The 24361-nt window shown below is 42.8% G+C and overlaps 1 protein-coding gene and 1 pseudogene across 6 annotated transcripts in view; both read left to right on the top strand.

The window, feature by feature from the left end:
- The window catches only part of STXBP5L (syntaxin binding protein 5L), a 456584-nt gene that overhangs the window by 395836 nt on the left and 36387 nt on the right, over positions 1-24361 (top strand). For 4 of the 6 annotated variants that reach the window (XM_075905165.1, XM_075905156.1, XM_075905197.1 and 1 more), the window contains one exon: positions 4919-4969. The exons of the other annotated variants lie outside the window; for them this stretch is intronic. In XM_075905165.1, coding sequence (XP_075761280.1) covers positions 4919-4969 — 51 coding nt within the window. The remainder of the gene's footprint in view (positions 1-4918; positions 4970-24361) is intronic. 6 annotated transcript variants of the gene reach the window in all.
- LOC102452174 (large ribosomal subunit protein eL34-like) lies at positions 6163-6811 on the top strand (annotated as a pseudogene).

Raw genomic sequence — 24361 nt, 5'->3', positions numbered from 1 at the left:
TATTAATGCCATCCAAGCTTGAAACCAATCCATTTTCTTGCCCTTGTTTCTCTTCTGTTCTTTGGTTTGTTGTTGTAGATGCATGAGCGGAGTCCATTGTTAAGTCTCCATGTGTAATTTTATCACCACAGAAATTGTGCCTATAATATTGAAATGGTATATATAAAAACAATACCAGGTGTGTCAGAGGTTAACTGATGCCTGCAGAGTAGTGCAAAAGGTTGATTTTGGGGGGGAAAGAGGGGAGTTCAGGAGCCAGATTGAATTAAAAAAAAAAAGATGCTTCAGGTGAAAAGAAAAAAAATGTTTTTCAGTAAACCAAAAAAAGTTTAAAATATACATTTCATTTTGTTTGAGGTGTCTTCATCTTTAGGAAAAAAAATCAATCAAATTGAAATAAAATTCTAAAGTGTTTTTAGTCAAAAGGGTCATTTTGGGGGAGGGAACCATAACAAATTGGTGAATTCAAAAGGACTCTGTGAAGTGTTTCAATTGACTGAGATCTGCATTTTTACTGAAAAAGTTTTGTCTAAAAAAATTTCAGATAGTTTTAGATGTTAGCACTATGATGAGGTTTCCTCATAACAGAAATATCCACAGATTACAGACCCTTATAAGCTCTGAAAAGTCTTAAATCGTACAGATTATCTGGAGAGTGAAAATGCCAGCCTTCCTCAGAGATGCCAATGCCTTCTCCATACTCAGAAGTGATAGTTTGCTAAGAGGTTGCCTGGGCTAAACCTCAAGCTGGGGGTTGCAATTCCCATTTTAAGGAAAGTGATACTTCCCAGCAAGGCTGTCTTCTTCACAAGTGGACTCTCAATTATACCCCTTCTTTCCTCAAGACCAAAACAAGCAGTACTAGTGCTTGTACCTATCACTATTCTGGATCTGGAGCAAAGAGTGGACAGTGGCAGCCCAAAAACAGGAAGAGGTTTTGAAAGGGATATATATGTGAACTTACGCTCCATATAGTCTCTCTGTGGAAGCAAAGAGGTGCGCTGCAGGGAACAGAATTCAAAATGGCCACCCTTAAAGGGGCAGGCGACCTTTTTTTTGCTCAATAATTTCCCTCCCAATAATTTTACTGCACTTTTCCCAAATATTTAAATAACCCTTTACATCAGTGTTTCTTAAACTTTTTAAGACTGAGGAACACCAAACAATTTTTTTTAAAGGGGAACACCAATGATTTTTTGTTGAGCAAAAAAAGAAAAGAAAAGGTTGGGAGGGAAATTATTGAGCAAAAAAAAGGTCGCCTGCCCCTTTAAGGGTGGCCATTTTGAACTCTGTTCCCTGCAGCACACCTCCGACTGCGGTGTGCAGCAGAACACAGTTTAAGAAACACTGCATTACATTATCTGAGGCAATACCTGTGAAGGTAAACATTTCTCTTTTGAAAAGTGTGAAGCAAAGCTATTTTGCAGAATAAGACATATTAATAATTGAACCATATCACATGGTATAGGGAGTCATTTCCTTATTAGAATGATTGACTGATTAAGTTTTAAAATAACCCAGATGAACACTTATTTTAAACGCTCTTTGTTGACAGTCTAGGACTTGAGTATTCTAAAAGGAAAAGGGAAGTGCTTGGTGGGCACATTTCATTGCAAGTCAATGCCATGGCTATTTCATGACAAGGCTGGTGTCTAAACTCTGGACACACAAGAGAGTTGAGATTGGGTGTGAGTGAGGTGAGTTCTCTATTGTTGAGAATCCTGGCAGATTTTCCCACTTTCAACATGAGAAAAAAGTGAACTAATTACTTCTGATTATTTTTTCATGGTTTAGTACCTGGCTTAAATTTGCAGTTGTCCTGTCACCTCAACTTGAGAAATGATAATTGCGTTGACCTGGAAGAAAAACCGGCAATTAAAGAATGTGCCAAAATACATATACCTGCGTCTCTTTCTGTCATGGCAGGGGTTTTTATAGCACTCCTCACCAATGTGTCCCAAAGATGTGAATTGGTCCAACTAGATAGTGGGCCAGATTCGGCTCTTGGTTATCCTGTGCACCCTCCTATGAAAACAGGGGGAAATGGCATATGGGAGCAGGGAGGCGAAGATGCACTGGTCAGAGAGGGAAAACAGCAGATGAGAGGGAGAGGCAGATATTAGAATCGTATCTTGAAAATTATTCCAACTATTTCCCCTTCTGGCTGAAGTGTAAGCAGAGTGGAAACATTCTGGTTATGACTTCCTGCCCCTTTTGTTGTTGCTTCCCAGTATGCCTATTAGCTAGAATCAATAGTGTATGAACAAAAAATTCCCATCTGTCAGAGGAGGGCAAGTGAATTGTATAACGGGCTGACCTGGCATTTGGAAGTAAACAACACTGTGGTGGGGGAGTGTGGCTAACAAACTTGATTATTGCAACCGAGCACTATTAAGTACATGAATGCCTCTCCCTGAATCAGACTCTAACTTGAGTGACCGGATGACCAGGGAATAGCTGAATCTAGGGTTACCAGGTGTCCGGTTTTCTACTGGACAGTCCGGTTTTTGGGCCCTCTGTCCAGTAAAAAAAAATCCAGAAAATACTGGACATGTGCAGTGTCCAGTATTTCCTGGATTTCTGGCTGGGCGCCGGATGGAAGCCTGGCGGGGCCTGGCGGAGTGGCTGGGAGGTGGGGCACGATTAGCGCTGGGAGCCCTGGCTCTGTCTGATGCCTTGAGGAGGAGGAGAAGCCCTATCCCTGCTCCTGAGTGCATGGTGGAGCCGCAGCTGGACTCACTCATGCTTCTCCAGACCATGTGCGGGACTGACAGCACCCTGGGATCTGCATGTGCCATGTGCCCTGGTCATTCCCGTGCTTCCCCCGACCAGCTCCGCTGCCCCTGACCCCCTCCTGGCCATCCCTGCTTCCTACTGTCCGGTTCTCCTCCTCCCAATCTCCCCTGGCCAGCCGCGCTGCTCCCAACCCCCCATCCACCAGCCCCATCCCCCAGCCTCCCGCCCATCTCCCCCAGCCAGCTGCACTGCCCCCGACCCTCCCCCCATCTCCTCAGGCCAGCCGTGCTTCCCCCAATCCCCCCATCTCCTCAGGCCAGCCGCACTGCCCCGACCCCCTGCCTGCCAGCCCCCCCGTCTCCTCCAGCCAACCACGCTGCGCTTGACCCCTCCCTATCTCCCCGGGTCAGCCGCGCTGCCACCAATCCCCCACCCTCCAGCTGCTCCCACCCCCCTATCTCCCGCGGCCAGCCATGCTGCTCCCACCCCCCCTCCTGGCCAGCCCCGCCCCCCTCCTGCCCAGTTTCCCCCCCATCAGGTGTGTCCGGTATTTTTTCTAAACCTACCTGGTAACTCTCACTGTCACCACCTCCTTTGGGATTTGTTCTTACACAGAGTAATTGAGATGGGCTCAGTTTAACTGTTTGAGATTCTTTTTGTTTATTTTACTGTGCCACATTTTTCAAACTTGGGTACTTAGTTAAGCTCCTAAATGCATAATTAGACACCTGAATAGAAGTAGCCCCATTTTCAGATTGGCTGAGCACCTGTAACTCTGCTCTGCCATTAAATTCAGTTAGATTTGTGAAGTCTCATCTTTTTCTGAAAACCAGGCCACTTTTGTTCAAGTTTCTAGCTATGTATTTAGAAGACTGTCTGTCTGGCTAGAGTTAAGTGTTATGGTTTTGTTAATCTGATGGCAATTCCAAAAAGTAAATCAAAAAAAAAATGTTCCCTGTTGAACTGGAGATAGATTTAAAAAAAAATTAAAAAGTGTAATTTGGGTCAAATAAAATGTTGCATTCAATCTGAAACAAAATATTTGTTTTGTTTTCAAGCATTTTTTTACATTTTTAATACAGATAGAATCTCTCTGGTCTGACAACATCCGTGATCCAGAAGGCACCCTGTAGCTAAGAGCTGGGGCCGGCTGAGAGTCCCGGGGCCAGGAGCAGGGCTGGTCCCATTGCCAGGGAGCTGGTGGCCTGGAGCCCAGCTAGGGGGGCCGGGAGCACAGCCAGTCTGGCAGCAGGTGGGGAGGAGACTGGCCAGGGCCAGCAGTGGAGCCCTGTGGTCAGAGTCGGCGGTTGTGAGGAGAGCTCGACCAGGAGACTGGTGACCACCGGGAAGAGCCCAGAGGCTGACAGCAGAGGGTCTAAAGTTGACCTTTCCTGGTCCAGCATACTCCCTCTTTCAGGACTAGTCAGATACCAAGGGTGCCAGACCAGGCAGGTCCGACCTGTATTTTAAAATAAATGTATAGGAAATTTTTATACAAGAAGTTCTTTCAAACAAAAACATTGAAATGTTTAATTTAAAAAATGTTAAAACGTGGATTTTCTTGCAAGAGAACAAATAAAATAAATTCAATATAGTATTTTGATTTATATAAAATATTAAAACGTATCTTAAAGCTATTGTATTTCATTCCTATGCAATCTTTCCTCTCATCTATAATACGTACAGTATGTGTGCTGTCTCCATAATATATGCAATAAACCGTCTCCTTTACAGTTGATGTCTTTTAAGGAATGGTGTCTTCAGAACCTATTAACTCAGTGGCACCCTCTTATTGAACTGGTTACCAGTTATTAAAATATTTTATGATATTTTACAACATCTGCACTTGCAACATTTACCTTACTCTTATCTTTTTTTGTTATGCCAGTCATAGTAAGGTAAGATATTGGAATACACAGCAAAGACTTTGTAAAGGACCATTCACTTTGCAGCTGGAACACTGTCTTTTCCAATGTTTTGGTCTTCAGATGAATTTATTTTGCTGAATGATGTTAGGCAAACACTAGTTCTGAACACAATATTTGAACACCGTTTCAGCCTTTATACACCGATACAAAATGTGCAACATGGTTTTAATCAGAAGATGGCATGTTGTTCTCCCTCGTTCCTTCTTCTTTCTTAATTATTAACAACTGCCTTTCTCCTTTTTCTGTTGTTTCAGTTAAAGGATCAAGAAAGTTAAGTCTGCCAACAGATCTTAAGACTGATCTTGGTACGGTAGGCGAAAGCTGACAGTTTTAAGTTTCCTTACATTCATTTGGCAAAACATTTTTACCAACTGATCCATAAGATAGCACGATAACCTTTGAAGGCTTTGTTTGAAAGGCTTTCTTAAAACCACCTATTAACCCATACAGTTCTGTTGGCAGCATTCAGCATTTTGCTTGTTTAACACTCATTTTTCATGTAATTACATTTTGCAAATCGTTGCACACTTGCGTGTGTAATTTTTATAATGAAATTACTTCAGACCTTTGGACAAATTTGAACCAAACCATTCTGATTGGTTGTCAATTATGTTTATCTGTACCTGTAACACTCAGTGCATGCACTAGTCTATTTTCCTAATTTTATGTATAAATCCCATTTCACAAGCATGATGGGACGCTTATGTATTTTATAGTGTCTGTTGCACTTCTCAGGTGTCAGGACAGATTTTGGCCATTTGTCTCTCAGAACACCACTTGAAACATACTATAACAGCTCTTAAATGCACTACTTGAATCTTATTTCTCAGTTATCTTCTTTAATTATTTTAGTGAAGTGGAACAGTAAATGAAGGCAAAGCTTGAGCCAAGGGAACTTAAACCCAACATTTAAAAGAGGGCAGATAAATTGTAACTAATTAGCTCAAATTATGCTATCTCACACGTGCACATGCAGGGAGCCTTCGAGCATAGATGCCATGTTCCATGCTTAAGGTGGGCTTAGAATGGCACCCTTCCTTTGCCTCTCTCCTCCTCTTCTCTGGTCTCATCTGAGGGAGGAGTCAGAGTGAGCCAATTTATTTTGTTGAAAGGCTCACACAAAGCACTTTGAGAAGAAGTGTCTCTAAAGACTCTTGGTCATGTGGAGTTTATTTCTCTCTCAAGCTGTAGTGATGTTTATAAAAAAAAATGTAATGAAGAATGACCCTAGCAATTGCTTTCCTATAACATTAACTTCAGTCCCTAGTAAAATAATGTTGATAGTGACACCTGAAATCTGAATTTGAAAAAAATTAATTTAAATTGATTTGAATAAAAAATCATATGAACTGAAAACAGGATGACAGAGCATAAACCAAGAATGTGTGTGATAATATCTGGCATTGGGAAGAGTCCCTGTTGGGTAGACTAGTAATATAAAACTGTCTTATTACATATCTTTATCAGTGATCTAGAAAAAGGAATACAAAGGATATTGATGAAATATACCATTGATGCTAAAGAGGTAGAAAATAGTAGGGTAGACCTAATATGTCTAGGGAAAATTAATCCAATAATTCAGATTTCAGGGATCGCTGTGAAATGCCTCATCCCCCTCACACACACTCTTCTACCAAGGTTCTGGCACTCCTGGCTCAGAGGCCACCTAAGAGATTGGACTCTATATAAAATGGAGCAATTTCTACAGCGCTGATTGAGAAAGATCCATCCCAGACTTAGTGCCTTTTGAAGTAGGTTGTCCTACAACACAGCCTCTAACAAGACCAGGCTTTCTTGGACATCAGGTAACAGGATTATTTACCTTTGCACCAACGAAGTTGGCAAAGCACCAAAGTCTGCATGTGGTGTGTGTCCAGGAAGACTTCATGGTATTCATGCTGTGTGCCCTACAGTCCTTATGAGATTATTAAAAACAAAGATGCGTATGGTTGTTCTAGGTGTGCTAAATGTTTCCGCGGCAGAATCAAACAAGCTTTCCTTATTGAGGAGCAGAAGATTGTTACGATGTTGAAGGCACAATCACTGAGTCAGAAATCTAAGTGATTCTCTCTATTGTCTGCCTAATAAATGAGAATTCAACTTAAAAAATATCCCCTTGAGGGATGGTGCTTAGGCCATCCCCTTCTCCTGGGCATCTCCTACTGGCTTGCTTAGGCAGCCCCTCACCTGGCATGCTGGCTTTTTTTAGACTTTTTCTTTGGGGTCTAACTTTCACCATGCATTAAATAGGGAGTCTGTGCACTTCACTCAGGGCTGAGGATTCCACTACGTGGAATGATACTTAAAAGTTAGGCACTGCAACACCTAGCCTAAGTAAATCACTTTGTGGTATAGCCATTAGAGTAATATAGGTGACAATCCAGACTTTGTAGGATGATGGACTGGATGATTAACAGGGTTTTCTATCTAATTTCTGTGATTCTCTGATTCCAAATGAGCATGTGTCTTCTATTCTTCTACCTGTCTCTGTGAATTAACTCACAGGACACATTCAGTGTAAGCTAACAATGGCAGCAGAGATGCCTGTTTTAGTGGTCTGCCTTGAAGAGACTGACAAACGTGAATCAGTTGCAGACAACTTAGGTGTTGAGACTGGTTATACATTATGCCCTCTGTTGTCTCTGACTATCAGTAGCATGTTTTTCTAAATACTCTCCCCTCATATGCTGTCCATACAGGTGATCTTGGTATATAGATAACTTGTTACAGATAAAGCACATGTAAGTTGAAGTCAGCATTGTAGTGATAGTCATTCCGCTGTAAGGTTGATCAGTGGCGGCGTGGAGAATTTTTCAAAATTATGTGCTATAGCTGGCAGAAGGGAAGCATATTAAGGTTCATGAAGTTTCATCTTTTGAAACTGTACTGGATTCTGGATAGCTTTGTAAATCTAATCTATCACTGCCTGGAAAATAGAGTAGATTTTTCTCGCTGTGAGGAGTTTAGCTTAGAAAATAAAATCTCAGGGGTCAAATGCCACATTGTTTGAATTTCAGCCACTTTTGCCCCCAGCTTAATATACTGTCTCCTATTTGGTTATTATCCATGTCCATAACAGCTAGTAAATTCTAGCAGAGAAGTACGGAGTACTTTGTTGACTGTGATCATTAATGCCTTTCTAAGGGAAGACAGAGAGGCAATATGTCCCAGACAAAGAGCTGTAAGGCCCTTGCTCAAGAAACCATCTCTTGAAGTTGATGGTCTCATTAACTATTGCTTTTTCTCTGTCCTAGCTTTTTGGGACAAGGTTATTCAGATATTGTGGTAACGCATCACTTGGATTCCTCTCTGATAGCCAATAATACAACTGTTGCAATGGTTCCTGAAGATACTTAGGGTTTTATGGACTAACTCCTCCTAGCAAAGATCAGTTGTCCATATTTACTGTCTTCTATCTGTTGGTGGCATTTGTTACCCTTCACAAAGTCATTCTGTTCACTTGGCTGTTGAGTCTGGCAGGTCATAGAGTGATGTATAATTGCTCATCCAACCTGTGTTCATCCAGCAAGAGAAGACTAATCTGTCACCACCTCTTAGTCAGCATGAACCAAGGCTACTAGGGAGATGCAAGATCCTGGATCAATATGGGAAAGATGTACAGCTTTGTTTCTTTCATGGGACATGGATAATCTAATGATTTCATTTTCCTGTTGTTTTGAATGACAGCAAGTTGCCTAAAGCTTAATCCATGTAAGGTAAAGGTGAATGGTGGATTTGTTAGGATGCAGCTTCAGTGTATGGGAAAGAATAGCTACCCTCCCCATGACTGAGAAGGTCTGTCCATCCTTTCATAATGTGGGATACTTCTGGGTCTCGAGTTTGTGCCTGGAGTACTTGGTGTTTTGTGGAGCTAGAAATGTCTTTTTTTTAAATCTGTAATTGGTAAAATAATAGCTGGCATTTCGGGGCGGGAGGGTGTGGGGAGAGAAGGGAGCAGCAGAGACTCCTTGCAGATATGGAGTTGGGAAGGATAGGTGGGAGAGTGAGGTGAGACACTGATACTCAGATAGGGACAAAACAGACAGCTCCAAACTAGAAAGGAGGAACCAAGCTTTTCCTGCCTGATCCCAGGCCTAATCCAGCTTGTTCAGATCAGGAGCTTGTTTTAGTCCACTCTAATACTGAAACCTCCATAATAATTATGTGCTCTTTGAGGGATATGCTGGTAGACCACTTGGAAGTTACAGCTACTGCAGATTGTAACAGACCGCATATTTATAAGGGCAGACCAGAAGCAGTACATTATTCCAATATTCCCTGCACTTCACCAGTTCCCAGTTGGTGTTCAATTGCAACTCACTGAGATTATATCTGTATTTTTAGGTGTAATGTGGTTTGATCCAAGCTATCTGAAAAGATCACTTGTCTCCCTCTCTCCATGGCCTGTTACAACAATTTAGATGAATTAAGGAAATCATTCCAAACTTTCCAATATTTGATCATCTCAGGGATAGGAACTGTAGGGCTATATGTTACTGCTTTAACAAGAAGGGTTTTTATTTTTGCCATATCTTCCATTTCACTTTTGCAGTTCTAGATTTTCCTCATCTCATAAGGGAATGCTGCTCATTGCATTAGAAGCTTTTAATGTTTCCACAGTTATTACAGGGATTCAGAGCCATCCTCCATCTGAAAAGAGAGTCATTATGGCCTTATTTAAATATTTAAAAGCTTTGTTTTAATTGCTGTAACTGCTGCTTTGATCACATAGATTTGTGCTGTACACTGTCATGAATCCAGACTCTGAGTTATCCTTTGGTCTTTGACTAAAACAGGGCAATCAGTTATCAGCCATGAGTTCGTTTTACTGTTTTAGTCTCACACTATTAAGCAGCTTCCTTCAAAAAATAAACATAATTTCCTAAGATTTATCCAGACATTTTTAGGCAGGTGAATAAAATATATACAGCATTTTGGGGGGGGGGGGGGAGAGAACTCTGCCTACTAAATGTCTGGTATTCACACTAGGATAAAAGGCAGTGATATAAAATCAGTATAAATTTCTCTGTTGGCTTAGCAGGAAAGCTCGTTGGTTTTCCTCAAGCAGCTTTGCTGATATGTTACCTTTCACTCATAGAAAATTACTTGTGACAGTCCTCTAGCCATTTCCTGAAACAAAATACTTGCCCAGAAGATATTTATAATACAACTGCAAAATGGCTTTGAGATCCTGCTGTTACAGGCACAGTACAAATGCAAAGCATCTCATTGCATGAATAATGTGAAGATATCAACAATTTGATCAGAAATTATAAAGACACCGTACATAGAGCTTAAGAGAAGCTTCCTGTATTGTCTGTGATAGTAAAAAAGAAAAGCCATTATTTCTTCATTCTCCAGTTGAACAATTTGAAATCATGCTGAATGTTTTTAAACAGAAGTTATCTTTCCATAGAAGTATGGCAAAAAATTAAAAGCTGCTTAAGATCACTTGTTTCAAAAGTAAATTCAGCAAGAGCTGCCAAGCATTTAAAAAAAAAACCCTTCTATTATTTTTAAAGGGAAATATTCTCTGACAGCCTGATCTGGTTTCCCTGAGGTCTGTGCAGGTTTTCCATTGACGTCAGTAAATATGGGACAAGGCACTAAGGCCTAGATCCATCAAGGAACAATACAAGAGGAGAGAGGGGCACCTAAAAACAGGATCCAACATATTAGGCAGTGAGACACCTAAGCTAGCCACTGTCACCAGTCAGTATTTGCCCTGAACCCCATCCCTTCCAAGCAGTATGCACCTAAGTCCAGACTGTAGGAAATGCCTGTCTCTGCTGGCAGTCCATAGGAACCTCTCTCCGGAAGTCAGACAGGTTAGACACCTAACTGTTCTTACAAGAAACACCAGAGGAGAAGGTATGTGTACCTCCCTTGTAACTTTTATCCCAGTAGTTAGGGTACTGGCCAGGGATGTTGGAGATGCAGATTCAATTCCCCCCTCACCTCTTGGGAGGAAAGGATTTGAACAGGAGTTTTTGCACTCCTAAAAGAGACTAACCATTGATCTATTCAGATGTGGAACTCCTTGTCTGTCTTTTTGAAGATGTTCCATTGTGGGTAAATAATAAATAGTCATTGAAGCAGGGGGACTATACCCTGCATCGCCTACCTCCCAGTGTACCAGACTATAGAATCTTTCTTCATTTGCTGCTCCAATTGGCACCACCAACTAGGCCATTCAAAGACCAGTCAGCAGTGCAGCAGGGACCCAGATCTAAGGAACTCTCCCTACCTGTCTTGGTTCCCTGCGGCTCTTGGAAGCAGCCACCGGGGCTATGGGAAGGCTCCACATGCTGCCTCTGCCTCCCAGTGCCAGCTCCACAGCTCCCCTTAGCCAGGGACTGTGACCAGTGGGAGCTGCAGGGGTGGTGCCTGCAGGTGCAAGGGCAGTGCATGGAGTCTCTGGCCACAAATATACCTACGGGCTGCAGGGACCTGGTAGCCACTTCCTTGGAGCCACAGTAAGTGCTGTAAGGACACACGCACACGTGCACCTAACCCCCTGCCTCAGCATGGTGTTCCATCCCGCACCCAAACTCCCTCCCAGAGGCCACTCCCTAACCTTTCCACCCCATCCCTGAGCACCCTCTTGTACCTCAAATCCCTCATTCCTGGCCCCTCCCCAGAGCCCCTACACCCCATCTTGCTCTCCAAATACCTGTCCCAGCCCAGAGTCCATACCCCTAGCCAGAGCTCTCACCCCCTTCCTGTACTCCATATAGCTGCCCCAGCCTGTTGAAAGTGAGTGAGATTGAAAGCTATTTTGGGGCCGGAGCATCTTTTCCTCACATGTGAACACAATGGGGGCTTCAAATCTGATTGGAGCTTGTAGGTGCTTCTCGAATATATAAACAATTCATCGTAATGATTGTGATTACCAAATTAGAATTCTTAGCTCATATTGACTATAATATTTATTTTAGTTCACACTTACTTTGCACATTTATTTATTAATAACACAGAGTGCTAGTTTGTAGAAAATCATGCTCAAAGAAAGAAGCTGGGAAGACGCTTCTCCTAATGTGGAGCCCAGAGAATCATCCATTACTTTACCTTGCTAGTTGGTAACAAAACAGCCTTTTCGTACTCATAACTTGATCAAGAAGGGTTGGAAAGAAATTGCAAGTCTTTCTTCTATCCAGCCTTATTTCATTTTTCATAAATATAGGATAATATTAAAAACATCCACAGACTGATTTGTTCTTGAAAATCCATGCTGTCTATTCCTAGTAACTATATATCCTCTAGGTGCTTTTATATTGGTACTTTAAAATGGCTTTCAGTATCTTTTCAGGTAAAGATGTTAGACTGACTGATTTATTATTCCCTGGGTCATCTTTTTTGCCCTTTTTAAAAGTAGGTAATATTTTTGCCCTTCTCTAGACCTCTGGGATTTCACCCATCCTTGAATTTTTGTAGTCATGTTCAGGCAAACCAGTTGATTTTAATTGATGTGTATCCTCAGGACTTTTCAGGCCATAGAAAAAGCTACCCAAAATTTGAGGCTATTTTTGAAAATTTGGGTTTATATGTCTATGCCATGATTTTCCAGAATGTCAGTGGCAATAAGACTAGAAACACACGATCCTGATTTCCAGTTCTAGAAATATATTATGCACAGTCCACAGCAATGCCCCTCCCTCCAGAATAGCAGGCTAACCATGTCACATCTCAAAATGAGGACTTCTCTATTAAAGAAGTAAAAGAAACATATTCAATACCTTCTTGTCTAGTACTAGTAATGGATATGATAGCACCAATTTTCCTTCCAAATGAGAATAAAGTAGGTTGATATATAACTGTCAGACAATTTTGAAAAAGGTTTTATGCTGTAGCAGGAATCTGTGAGCATCCTTTCAGTGAGTAAATGACACAAAAAATAGACTAAGCTTCTGAAATGTAAAATAGACATGTGGATCATCATAGCACAAAATAAAGTCATGTTCTGTATGATCTTTTTTAATTACTGGAATTATGCTGGCAAAGAGCAATATTCTTACCTGAAAAGCCTCACTATAAATGCACATATTTAATACTTTATTTTTTTTAAATATATGGATGATTTATGTAAACAAGAAGAATTTAGGGAAAGGGAAAGAGAAGTTGAGCTGAAATGTGTATGATAGGAATACAATGTTTTATACAGTTGCTACCTTAATTTGCTTACTCTCCTAGGCATCAACATCCTATTTTTTCTGATAAAATGAACATTTTGATTATTTCTTCTTTGACTGTGGACCCAGTGTAGCATTTTTTTTTTAAGTTGGATAACAGGGCTAAGCAGAAAATGTTAGTCGTTGTGTGAGTGGGCAGCCATAAAATCTTGCTGGGCTAGTAGAATCTCAGTATCAGAGATAATTCTCCCTTCTCCTATGTCGTTTGTTGAAGCCTGATGAAAGTGCCTCAGTGAGTGCTATCAGAGGTCAGATGTTTTCTTTTCTTCACCCTTTTCTTCCTTGCCTTCCTCTTTAAAACACAAAAATACAAATATAGCAGCTTGCATTCTGGGATCTCAAAGAAGTTCCCAAGGTTAATTGTCTCAACAATCTTTTTAGTTAAAGCCTAGTAAACTTACGACCATCCATTCTTGTCACTCTTGCAATCACTGGGCTTTACTTTACAACCTAATAGTGGACTCCAGCAGGGACCCATAGCTAAGGCAGCCTCCCTACCTGCCTTGGCTCCACACGACTGGCTGCACTTCTTCGGAATAGGCCACCTCCTGTCTCATACCTCTGGCTGAATGCTAGAAGCCAGGTACTTTTTTATCCTGTTCCACCTCTAAGAATGTGGCTTCACTGGGGGGTGGAAGCTGCGTTTTTACCTTGTGTTGGGTAATCATGTGATGCCCAACATGAGGTAAAATCCTAGTGAAGATAAAGTGCTTTGTAGTTCATACATTGGCAGTTCAAGTAACGGATATGATGGAGCAGAGAGTATACTTTGACTGCTAATTTGTTTTAAAATTACTATTATCATGTCTTCCTGAGGTTAGAACACACTTTTTTTACACTGAAGAAAAAGCCTTAAAGGCCAGAAGAATTTCTTTCTCCCCAGACACACTACTAGTGTTTCCGATATCTCTCCCTTTTCTCTTTTTCTTTGTCAGCATCTGTGAGGGAGGTGTGCAAAGCCCACATTGGAGAGTATGGAGTTAATGTACTAATGTGGGTTCATGTGGCTTCCTCTGTCATACCTGTGGTAAATGTCAGCTTTGGAAGGAGGCACTTAAGAGGGGCAACCCAGGCTCACTTGACAGCAGACCAGACAGGAGAGTAGTTCATCAGTCCTTAGTCCCTAGAGAGAAAGCTGAGGGTAGGCAGGAGCTCATCAAATTTCTACTGCCCAGTGACTCCTTTGAGATAAAATTATTCCTTTGTATTAATTATTAACTCCAACTAAGGCCACAGCCGAATGAGTACCTTCGGAAGGAAAAGAGCCTCAACTCAGCTTTGAGACGATTCATTTGTGTAAATTTTCCTTGTTTATGTACCCCAGAAGGGAAAACACTTTAAAGTGACTTAGTCGGAAGGCCAAGTCATAGGAAGAGGCAGACCAATGCAGTGCCAGAGTGACCCTTGGCAGATGACATCAGACAGGGCTACGCCACTCCTGACCTTTCACAGCATTTCAAAGTCAGTCTGACTCTGTTCTCTGACAAAGAAGCTCTGTCTTTCTTGCCTTATCTTCCTGAGGGTCTTTCATCCTCCTCATCACCATTCCAAACAAGACATCATCCTTTATGTTAGTGCACAGAAATATTAGTTCTCCATTTCCACGCTTGTGAATACTGTATGTTCAGTTAGGTTGATTCCTATCTGGTGCAGTGTATCCAAGTATCCCATGAAAGCAAATATTTATGGAAGGACAGTCTCTTTGATTTCCATTTCATTCTTTTGTAACCCATATTACCTTTTCAAGGGCATTTTAAATCTGGCAAAGTGTTAGGTGAAGAGAGGCAACACTTGGGCATTTACCTCAGCAACCTGCAGTCGACTCTAATTAAAATGGAAGCCACCTCTCCTCGTGAATGGAAGTAGCACTGATCAGCATTCTCTTCTGGTTTCTGATCTGCAAGCACACTTTGGTTACGTCTAGACTACATGCCTCTGTCGTCAGAGGCATGTAGATGAGGCTACCAGGCGTAGGAAAATGAAGCGGCGATTTAAATAATCACCGCTTCATTTAAATTTACATGGCTGCCGCGCTGAGCCAATCAGCTGTTTGTCGGCTCAGCGCAGTAGTCTGGACGCGCGGGTGTCGACATCAAAGGCATTTGTCGACCACCTAGGTATGCGGAATGAGGTTTACCTGGGAGGTCGACAAATGCCTTTGATGTCGACACCTGCGCGTCCAGACTACCGCGCTGAGCCGACAAACAGCTGATCGGCTCAGCGTGGCAGCCGTGTAAATTTAAATGAAGCGGCGATTATTTAAATCGCCGCTTCATTTTCCTATGCCTGGTAGCCTCATCTACATGCCTCTGGCGACAGAGGCATGTAGTCTAGACGTAGCCTTTCAGAGAGCCTCCTGGGTTTGCAATGTACAGTAACCAGGAGTAACCAGTCAAGACTTTTGTAAAGTGTTCCATTACCTGGTGACATTCAGGCTGGGCAGTAAAGTTTTCCCACAGTGCACCACAGTACCAGGACTAGAGGTGCCACATTTTGGGATAGGGGACACTAGGGACTCTGAGGTAGGGTTACTTTAACTTGGGTGTGTGCTATGCAGTGTGGCCACAAAAGCCCTAGGCTTGAGCATGAGTTAGAAGAGTCTTAACATAAGGTTGAAATACAATGTAGATGTTTAAGGCCAGGGTTCCTTAATATAAGTCAACTGATTTGAGTCCCACTAACCCTGGATTTATATTGCAATGTAGACATGCCCCTAATAGAACCAGGATAAAATTAGAATCAAGAAATATCCATTCCCAAACTTTCAGCTACAGCTTCCCAAATAGCTTCAGCTTCCCAAACATTCCTCCATACCACCCACAAGCAATCGCCTTAACAAATGACCTCTGTGTATTGTAAGACAGCAACCAGTGATTATTAATTCTCCAGGCTTATGTATTTTGGCAACAAATAAACTGCTGAAAGAGTGGATAAAGAACTGAAGGATTAGCAGCTCCCCTGCATAAAATCTATTCCTGCTGCTGCATCCTATTTATTCCCTTCTTGGTAATTATTTCTTTAATGAATCAACTGGCACGGATTAAATTCTGTATGGCATCTAGAAGATTAATGTTAGACAGTTTTATAAAAGATGGTTGCTGTTTGAATTGGCCGACTACTACAGAAACAGTGGTTGCAAACATATGTTCATATTTTGAATGGCTGTTCTGTGTGACAACATGTATGCCCCTTTTTATTCACTATTTGCAAATGGGATCTTTGCCTGTGAATAACTGTGGAACAGCTGTTCTTCATGCGAATAACTAAGCTGGCATGCTATAACCAATACATTGATACACAAACAAGAATGTTTACTATTTCTTATTCTCCTGTGTTTTAAAAAATGTCTATTCACAGAATAGAAATACCATGGAACTTAGAAGACCAAATCGTTGCACCTTTTGACAAATAATTGTGAATAGCAAATACATAATTTAGTTGTAGTATTGCTAAATTCACTAAAAGCTTCCATTCCATGTCATTTTGAATTTTAATCCTAGCTTCCAAAGCACTTCCAACCCCTCCCAGCTTGGTATCATCCACAAACTATATAAGTGTATTTTCTATGTTATCATCTAAATTGTTGATAAATACCTTTGTTAAATCATTGATAGATATTGAACAAAACCGGTCCCAGATCTGATCCCTATTGTTCCCTAGAGGCTCATACAACTGCACATCCTCTAATGTGATCTGTGCCATCAGGTGTCAGATGCCCCTATGCCATATATATTGGCCAGACCGGATGGTCTCTATGACAAAGGATAAATGGACACAAATTAGACATCAAAAATGGTAACACAGAAACTAGCAGGGGAATATTTTAACCTGTCCAGTCAGTCAATCATGGATTTTAAAGTAGCCATCTTCTACAAAGGAATTTCACTAATCAATTAGAGTCTGTAGAACTGGAATTTATCTTCAGATTTCATAGTTACCCTGGCTTAGATAAAGACATTAATTGATTGACACATTACAAAGCCAGTTTCTCCTGCCTCTAACATTTTCTTTTTCACATCAAAAGCTATGAATGGGATACATCCAGCCCATTTAATTAGCCTTATTGACATGGGTTCTACAATTGACAGGTACTACTTCTCCTTTATATATATTTTGTTTCTTGTTATTTCCACAACAGTTCTTCTATTAAGTAGGTTTTACCAACTAAAGCTCATGATTCTATATAGTTTGTTAGTGTCTGAGGATTACTCGTTGTTTTTAAAGATGCAGACTAACATAGGTATCCCTCAGATCTTACCTGTAGCACAGACCTTACCTATTTTGGAAAATAAATGCTAGTTTTGTATTTTTTGGGTTTTTTTCATGAGGCACATGCTGCTACTTTGTCATGAAGTATCTAAATCTATTGAATTCTTTGTAGGGGTGTTAGCAAGTAGTCGAATGGAGTATCGACTACTTGCATTTCCCCCCACCCTTTGCTGCCTCTATGTGGGGGGACAGGAGCTGGTGCCCCCCAGCACCAGCTCTGCAGTGCTGCTTCTCCCCTCCACTGCTTTTATCAGAGGCAATGGAGGGAATAGAGGACACTGTTCCAGCAGCAGTCCCTGTCCATGGGGGTCCCAGCGGGGAGCTGGGTCCCCCTGCAGACAGAGGCTGCTGCTGCTAAGCAGCCGCTGTTCGCAGTGCCTACTCCAGCAACAGCCCCTGGCTCTGGCCAGCCCAAGCCACCACAAAAAGGGGCTGCTGGTCCCGGCAGAGCTACAGCAGGGTGGCTCCAAGAGCCAGCACAAGCTGGAACTGCTCAGTCGCAGCTCGAGCCAGCTCCTGCAGCTACCCCCACTGCAGCTCTGTAGAGCGGCCCTTATCAACTAGTCGTGTAGTTCAGCTGTGGCCAACCCGAGGCTCTTCTCTCCTCCCACCTCATCCCCCCAGGTGCGGCTTGCAAAGCCCTGCCCCCCCCTTCCCGCCCCCATGGCTTGAAAGCTGTCCCCGTGCCCCCAAAAACGGCCCTCTCCTCCCAGCTCCCTTTGCTGACCTGGGGAGGGGAGCCATCCGGTGTGGCCATGAAAGCTGCAGAAATAAAGATGGCAGCAAGCAGCAGGAGCCTGCTGTGGCCAAAAAGTCTCAAAATGCATTTAAATGCGGTTTCTTAAAGGGGCAGAAGCTTTTTTAGAGCTTTGCTCTCCTACTCTGCCCCCTGCTCTTCGCACTGGCTCCACTGCTATCTTGGCTCTTTGCCCAGAATGGGTTGGTCACCCGGTGTAGTTGATACAAATTGTATCGACTATACTATGAGTCAGATAACTGCAATTTAACATCCCTTGTTCTTTGTGACTACTTCACTGACTCACCATCTCAGATTCAAACCTCTGAGACACCTGCACTCCTATCCTTCCATCCAGTGCAATTCTCCTTTTCACAGATGGAGGCCAAATCTTATTCTTAGGCATCCATCTCTTCTTATTCATTGTATAGGAAATGTGGGAGCCTAATTCAGGCTTTGAACATCCAGTTGTTGTTCTAGTGATTTTTCTAGATGCCTAAATGTTAGGCATTGCATAGTTCAGCATCGTAGTATATATATTGTACCATGATGCCACATAATCTAGTTTGTAGTGACATAAAGCCAAATGGAAAACTTAGTACCGATACTGTAAGATACCTGAAGAACATAGTGAAATTGTACATTAAGATCTATAAGGTTTTTTGCACCCACAGAGGAGAAGTTAGTGATATCTAATCGGTTTCCTTCACAGGCAATCCCTTTTGAGATGGTTCTGTGCAACATCAATTCTTACCATTAACATTTTATTTCCAATAGATCTGATTCGTTCCTAGATCATTCATGACTGAAGTCAGGGCAGTTAAATCAGCATAAAACTAAAGTAACAGTGTTGAATCTAGCCACCTACCTACATCACTCTTTGAAATCATATTGTATCAAGTCAATTTTAAAACTCCTGTTGAACTGTAATATTGCTTTCCTTTTTAGCATATAATTTATACTTTTTCATATGATGCATAGAGATATTGTTCCTCAAATTGTAATTTAACTTTCCTTCTGAAAAATTCTCCAACATTCATCTTGTACCATAATAACAGATAACAAGGAATTCCTTTTCAAATACAATTGTGATTTCCCTCTTCCATTTGAACATGTTAGTTTTGTCTTCCTATTTCCCCAGTCTTTCAGCTGAAATGTAACCAGGTGCTGTGCACTCTGCTTACTATACTTGCCAACCCACTCTCTCTGGCAGCTTTCACAGACAGGCCACATGGGAGCTATGCTCGCCATAAGACCATAACATAAGAACGGCCATACTGGTGTCAGACCAAATGTCCATCTAGCCCAGTATCCTTTCTTCGAACAGTGGCCAATACCAGATGTCCCAGAGGGAGGGATCACAACAGGTAATCCTCACGGGATCCCTTTCCTGTCACCTGCTTCCAGAGAAACAGAGGCTAGGGACACCATTCCTACCCATCCTGGCTATTAGCCATTGATAGACCTAACCTCCATGAATCTATCTAGCTCTTTTTTGAACCCTGTTAAAGTCCTAGCTTTCATCACATCCTCTGGCAAGGAGTTCCACAGGTTGACTGTGCACTGAGTGATGAAAAACTTCCTTTTGTTTGTTTTAAACCTACTGCCTATTAATTTCATTTGGTGACCCCTACTTCTTATATTGTGGGAATAGGTAAATAACTTTTCCTTATTCACTTTTTCCACGCCAGTCATGATTTTATAGACCTCTATCATATCCTCCCTTAGTCTCCTCTTTTCTAAACCGAAAAGTCCAAGTCTTTTTAATTTCTCTCCATATGGGACCCATTCCAAACCCCTAATCATTTTTGTTGCCCTTTTCTGAACCTTTTCCAATGCCAATATATCTTTTTGAGATGACGCGACCACATCTGTACGCAGTATTCAAGATGTGGGCATGCCATGGTTTTATATAGAGGCAATCAGATATTTCCTCTTATTCTCTATCCCTTTTTAAATGATTTATAACATTCTATTTGCTGTTTTCATCGCCGCTGCACACTCTGTGGATGTTTTCAGAGAACTATCCACAGTGACTCCAGGATCTTTCTCTTGAGTAGTTGTAGCCAAATTAGTCCCCATCATATTGTATATATAATTGAGATTATGTTTTCCAATGTGCATTCCTTTACATTTATCAACGCTGCATTTAATTTGCCATTTTGTTGCCCAATCACTTAGTTTGGTGAGATCTTTTTGAAGCTCTTCACAGTCTGCTTTGATCTTAACTATCTTGAGCAGTTTGGTGGTATCTGCAAATTTTTGACACCTCACTGTTTACCCTTTTCTCTAGATCATTTATAAATAAATTGAACAGCATGTGTCCCAGGATAGACCCTTGGGGGACTCCACTAGTTACCCCTCTCCACTCTGAAAACTTGCCATTTATTCCTGCCATTTGTTTCCTGTCTTTTAACCAGTTATCAATCCACGAAAGTGTTACCAGCAAAGGCGCACTAGTAAACTAATTTAGACTGGGGCTGCTGACTAGATGGTAAATGCCTTTGTCCCAGAAGGAGATCCGGCCTGGAACCCACTGTATCTATCACCAGCGGATTTCTCGGATGGAAATAAACACAGACTCTGATATCGAATTTAAAAATGTAAAAGTGTATTGAAATACAACGGGTAACCAATAAACTTGAATAAACACAACACAACACTGTAAAACCAACCCTACACCCTTTTAAAATAATAATTTCCTTTATGCAGTGTGTAAAGGAAATTATACTCATTCTGTCCAGAGATGGTAACCAACAGCCAAGGCTCAGGACCTACAACCCTTTAGCTCAGATAGCCTCGGGGGAGGAACACTGAGGAGTCCTTGTTGTTGCTCTGTCGATAGTGTAATAGTCAGTTTGTGAGTAGAATACACACAAGATGGTCTTCCCAGCTCCGGAGTAGAGGGCATTCACCACAGCAGTTGGAGTTAGGCGGTGTGTCCGGTTCGTCAGGACAGGTAGCTGGAGTCCACTTACACTGGGCTTTTGCCACAGTGGTGGGCTGAAGCACCCTGTGGGCAGCAGATGGTGATCTGTTCCAGGCAGGCCTCAGCCTTCGCCAGGGTCCTTTGGAGAACAGCAAACTACACAAACCGAATGACGAACCAGCCGGAGTGGAACAAGGAACCCGAACTCTCTTGGGGTCCAAGCTTATAAGCGCTTCTTGGCGGGATAGCAGCTGGAGTGATGAGTGCAGAGAATGGTGCTGGGTGCAGACAAACTGGTATGGTGTGAATAGTCACGTACCGTGTGCAGAGAGTGGTTTTGGAGGCAAAAGTCTTCTCAGTCTGTTGGGTTCCATTTTAAAATCCCATCATGCACCACAACTCCATTTTGAATTGTTCCTTTAGTCACAGTCTCCATTTTGGTTTCAGTGCATTTCTAATCACATTAAATTCCTGCTAACAAAAGGACCTTCCCTCTTATCCCATGACAACTTACTTTACTTAATAGCCTTTGGTGAGGGACCTTGTCAAAGGCTTTCTGGGAATCTAAGGATATTATATACACTGGATTCCCTCTTGTCCACATATTTGTTGACCCCCTCAAAGAACTCTAGCAGATTAGTAAGGCATGATTTCCCTTTTCAGAAACCATGCTGACTTTCTCCCAACAAATTATATTCATCTGTATGTCTAACAATTTTATTCTTTACTATAGTTTCAGCTAATTTGCCTGGTACTGACGTTAGAATTACCGGTCTGTAATTGCCAGGATCACCTCTAGAGCCCTTCTTAAATATTGGCGTCACATTAGCTATTTTCCAATCCTTAGGTGCAGAAACTGATTTCATAATTCTGCAATTTCCCATTTGAGTTCTTTCAGAACTCTTGGGTGAATGCCATCCGGTCCCGGTGACTTAGTACTGTTAAGTTTATCAATTTGTTCCAAAACCTCTTCTAATGACATCTCAGTCTGGGACAATTCCTCAGATTTTTCACCTAAAAAGAAAGGCTCAGATTTGGGAATCTCTCCAACATCCTCAACTGTGAAGATTGAAGCAAAGAATTCATTTAGCTTCTCCGCTATGACTTTATCATCTTTGAGGGCTTCTTTAGCATCTCGATCATCCAAGGGCCCCACTGGTTGTTTAGCCAGCTTCCTGCTTCTGATGTACTTAAAAATATTTTACTATTACTTCAGCATTATTTTCCCTCAGCAGTACCTGTTGCGCCAGCTGAGTTGTCCCCGGAAGTGACACCACTCTATCGATGCATATATACCCTTGCTGACCCTTCACCCCCTCAGTTTCTTCTTGCCGGAATTCTCCAATGAAAGGGAGGTGGGTGGGATTTGGAATGGATATGAGTAACACATCTTGAAGAACAACAGTTACAAGAGGTAAGTAACCATTTTTTCTTCGAGTGCTTGCTCATGTCCATTTCAGTTAGGTGACTCCCAAGCTCTACCAAAGGAGGCAGAGTTGGCGGCTAATCTACATGGACTACAGCATAGCCCTACCAAAGGCTGCATCATCTCTGGCCTGCTGTGCAATGGCATAATGGCTTGTGAACATATGTACTGATGATCAAGTAGCCGCCCTACAGATGTCATGAATGGGCACCTGCACTACGAAGGCTGTCAATGAGGCTTGTGCCCTTGTGGAGAGGACTGTAAGTGGGGGCACTGGTCTATTGGCAAGGTCATAGCACATTTTACTATTACTTTTTGAATTTTTGGCTAGCTGTTCTTCAAACTCTTTTTTGGCTTTTCTTATTATATTTTTACACTTAATTTGACAGTTTACCTTTTTTATGTTAAGTGCCAGCAGTCTGGTTCCATTTTGGTTTAGGTGGAGCCCATCCTTCCTGTATAGGCTCCCCCTATCTGAAAAGTTTCCCCAGTTCCTAATAAATCTAAACCCCCATCATCTCATCCATGCATTGAGACTCTGAAGCTCTGCCTGCCTACCTGGCCCTGCGCATGGAACTGGAAGCATTTCAGAGAATGCTACCATAGAGGTCCTGGATTTCAATCTCTTTCCTAGCAGCCTAAATTTGGCTTCCAGGACCTCTCTCACCCTTCCCTATGTCACTGGTACCTACATGTACCACAACCACCAGCTCCTCCTCAGCACTACACATAAGACTATCTAGATGTCTCAAGAGCTCCGCAACCTTCGTACCAGGCAGGGAAGTCACCGTACAGTTCTCCCGGTCATCACAAACGCAGCTATCTGTGTTTCTAATGATCGAATCCCTCATTACTAATACCTGCCTTTTCCTTACAACTGGAGTTCTCTCCCCTGGAGATGTATCCTCAGTGTGAGAGGATACAATAATATCCTCTGGAAGGAGGATCCCAACTATGGATCTCTGCTTCAGTTGAATCTTTTCCTTCCCTGAGCCTTTCATCCTCCTTAACAGTACAGGGGCTGTCTGACTGGAGGTGAGACAGTTCGACAGTGTCCTGGAAAGCCTCATCTACATACCTCTTGGCCTCCCTTAGCTCCTCCAGTTCAGCCACCCTGGCCTCCAAAGCTCATACGCGATCTCTGAGGGCCAGGAGCTCCTTACATCAAATGCATACATACGCCACCCACCCACAGGGCAGGTAATCATACATGCTACATTGGGTGCAATAAACAGGATAGCCCCCACTCTGCTGCTGGGCTTCTACCCCCATTCTCTCATACAGCTGCATAGGGTATTGATAGGGCTTTTATTTTAAATCGGGAAGTTTTGCTTTTAGTTTAGTTTAAAAGTTTTTAAAGAATGGCAAGTGTACCTCACCCCCTTCCAACTCCCCTTCAGAACTCCCTCTTGAAACTCCCTGTTAGCTGCCCCTGTTTGCAAAGCTCCCTGGTCACTTACTCACGCCAACCCTTTCCCTCCCTCCCCTCTCCTGTGGGTAGGTGTGGGCTGAGGGCAGGCAGTCTGGTCAGGCTGGAGGGAGCAGGAGCAGGCTGGGAGTAGGTGTTTGATCAGGGGGAGGGTACAGGAGCAGGCTGGGGGTCTCAGTGGAAGGAGTGAGTGAGGGGGCTGGGGAAGCAGGGTCTTGGTGGAGGGTGTGCATGAGGAGGCTGGGGATGGTGGAGTTCTTGGCTGAGGGGATATGAGTTGGCTTGGAGGTGCAGTGTTTTGGTCGAGGGGATGCGTGAGGGGGCTGCGGGTGCAGGGTCTCAGTGGAAGGTGTGGGGGGGCTGGGAATGCAGGGTCTCGGCAGGGAAATGAGTGAGGGGGCTGGAGTGTGGGGTCTTGAGTGCGAAGGTTGGAGGTTGCACAAGGAGGGGCTGCAGCCAGTAGGGCTGTAGGGGAAGAGGCCAGTCAGTGAGAAAGGCAGCTGGGGCCAGAGGGAAGGCCCAGGCAGCTAGTGGCAATGATAGCTTGGCATGAGGAAGGGCTGCAGCGAGTAGAGCTGTGGGGGAAGAGGCCAGTCAGCGTGAAAGGTGGGGGTGCACGTTCTGGACTTTGTCCAGGCTCTGGTGGTGATAGCGTAGCGAAAGGAGGGTCTGCAGGCTGTAAGGGAAGAGGCTGATCAGTGCGAAAAGCGGCGAGGACC

Source organism: Pelodiscus sinensis, chromosome 1 (assembly GCF_049634645.1).
Source record: "Pelodiscus sinensis isolate JC-2024 chromosome 1, ASM4963464v1, whole genome shotgun sequence".
NCBI classification, from domain to species: domain Eukaryota; kingdom Metazoa; phylum Chordata; order Testudines; family Trionychidae; genus Pelodiscus; species Pelodiscus sinensis.
The sequence above is the reverse complement of the archived record's forward strand: the minus strand, read 5'-3'. Positions and strand labels throughout refer to the sequence as shown.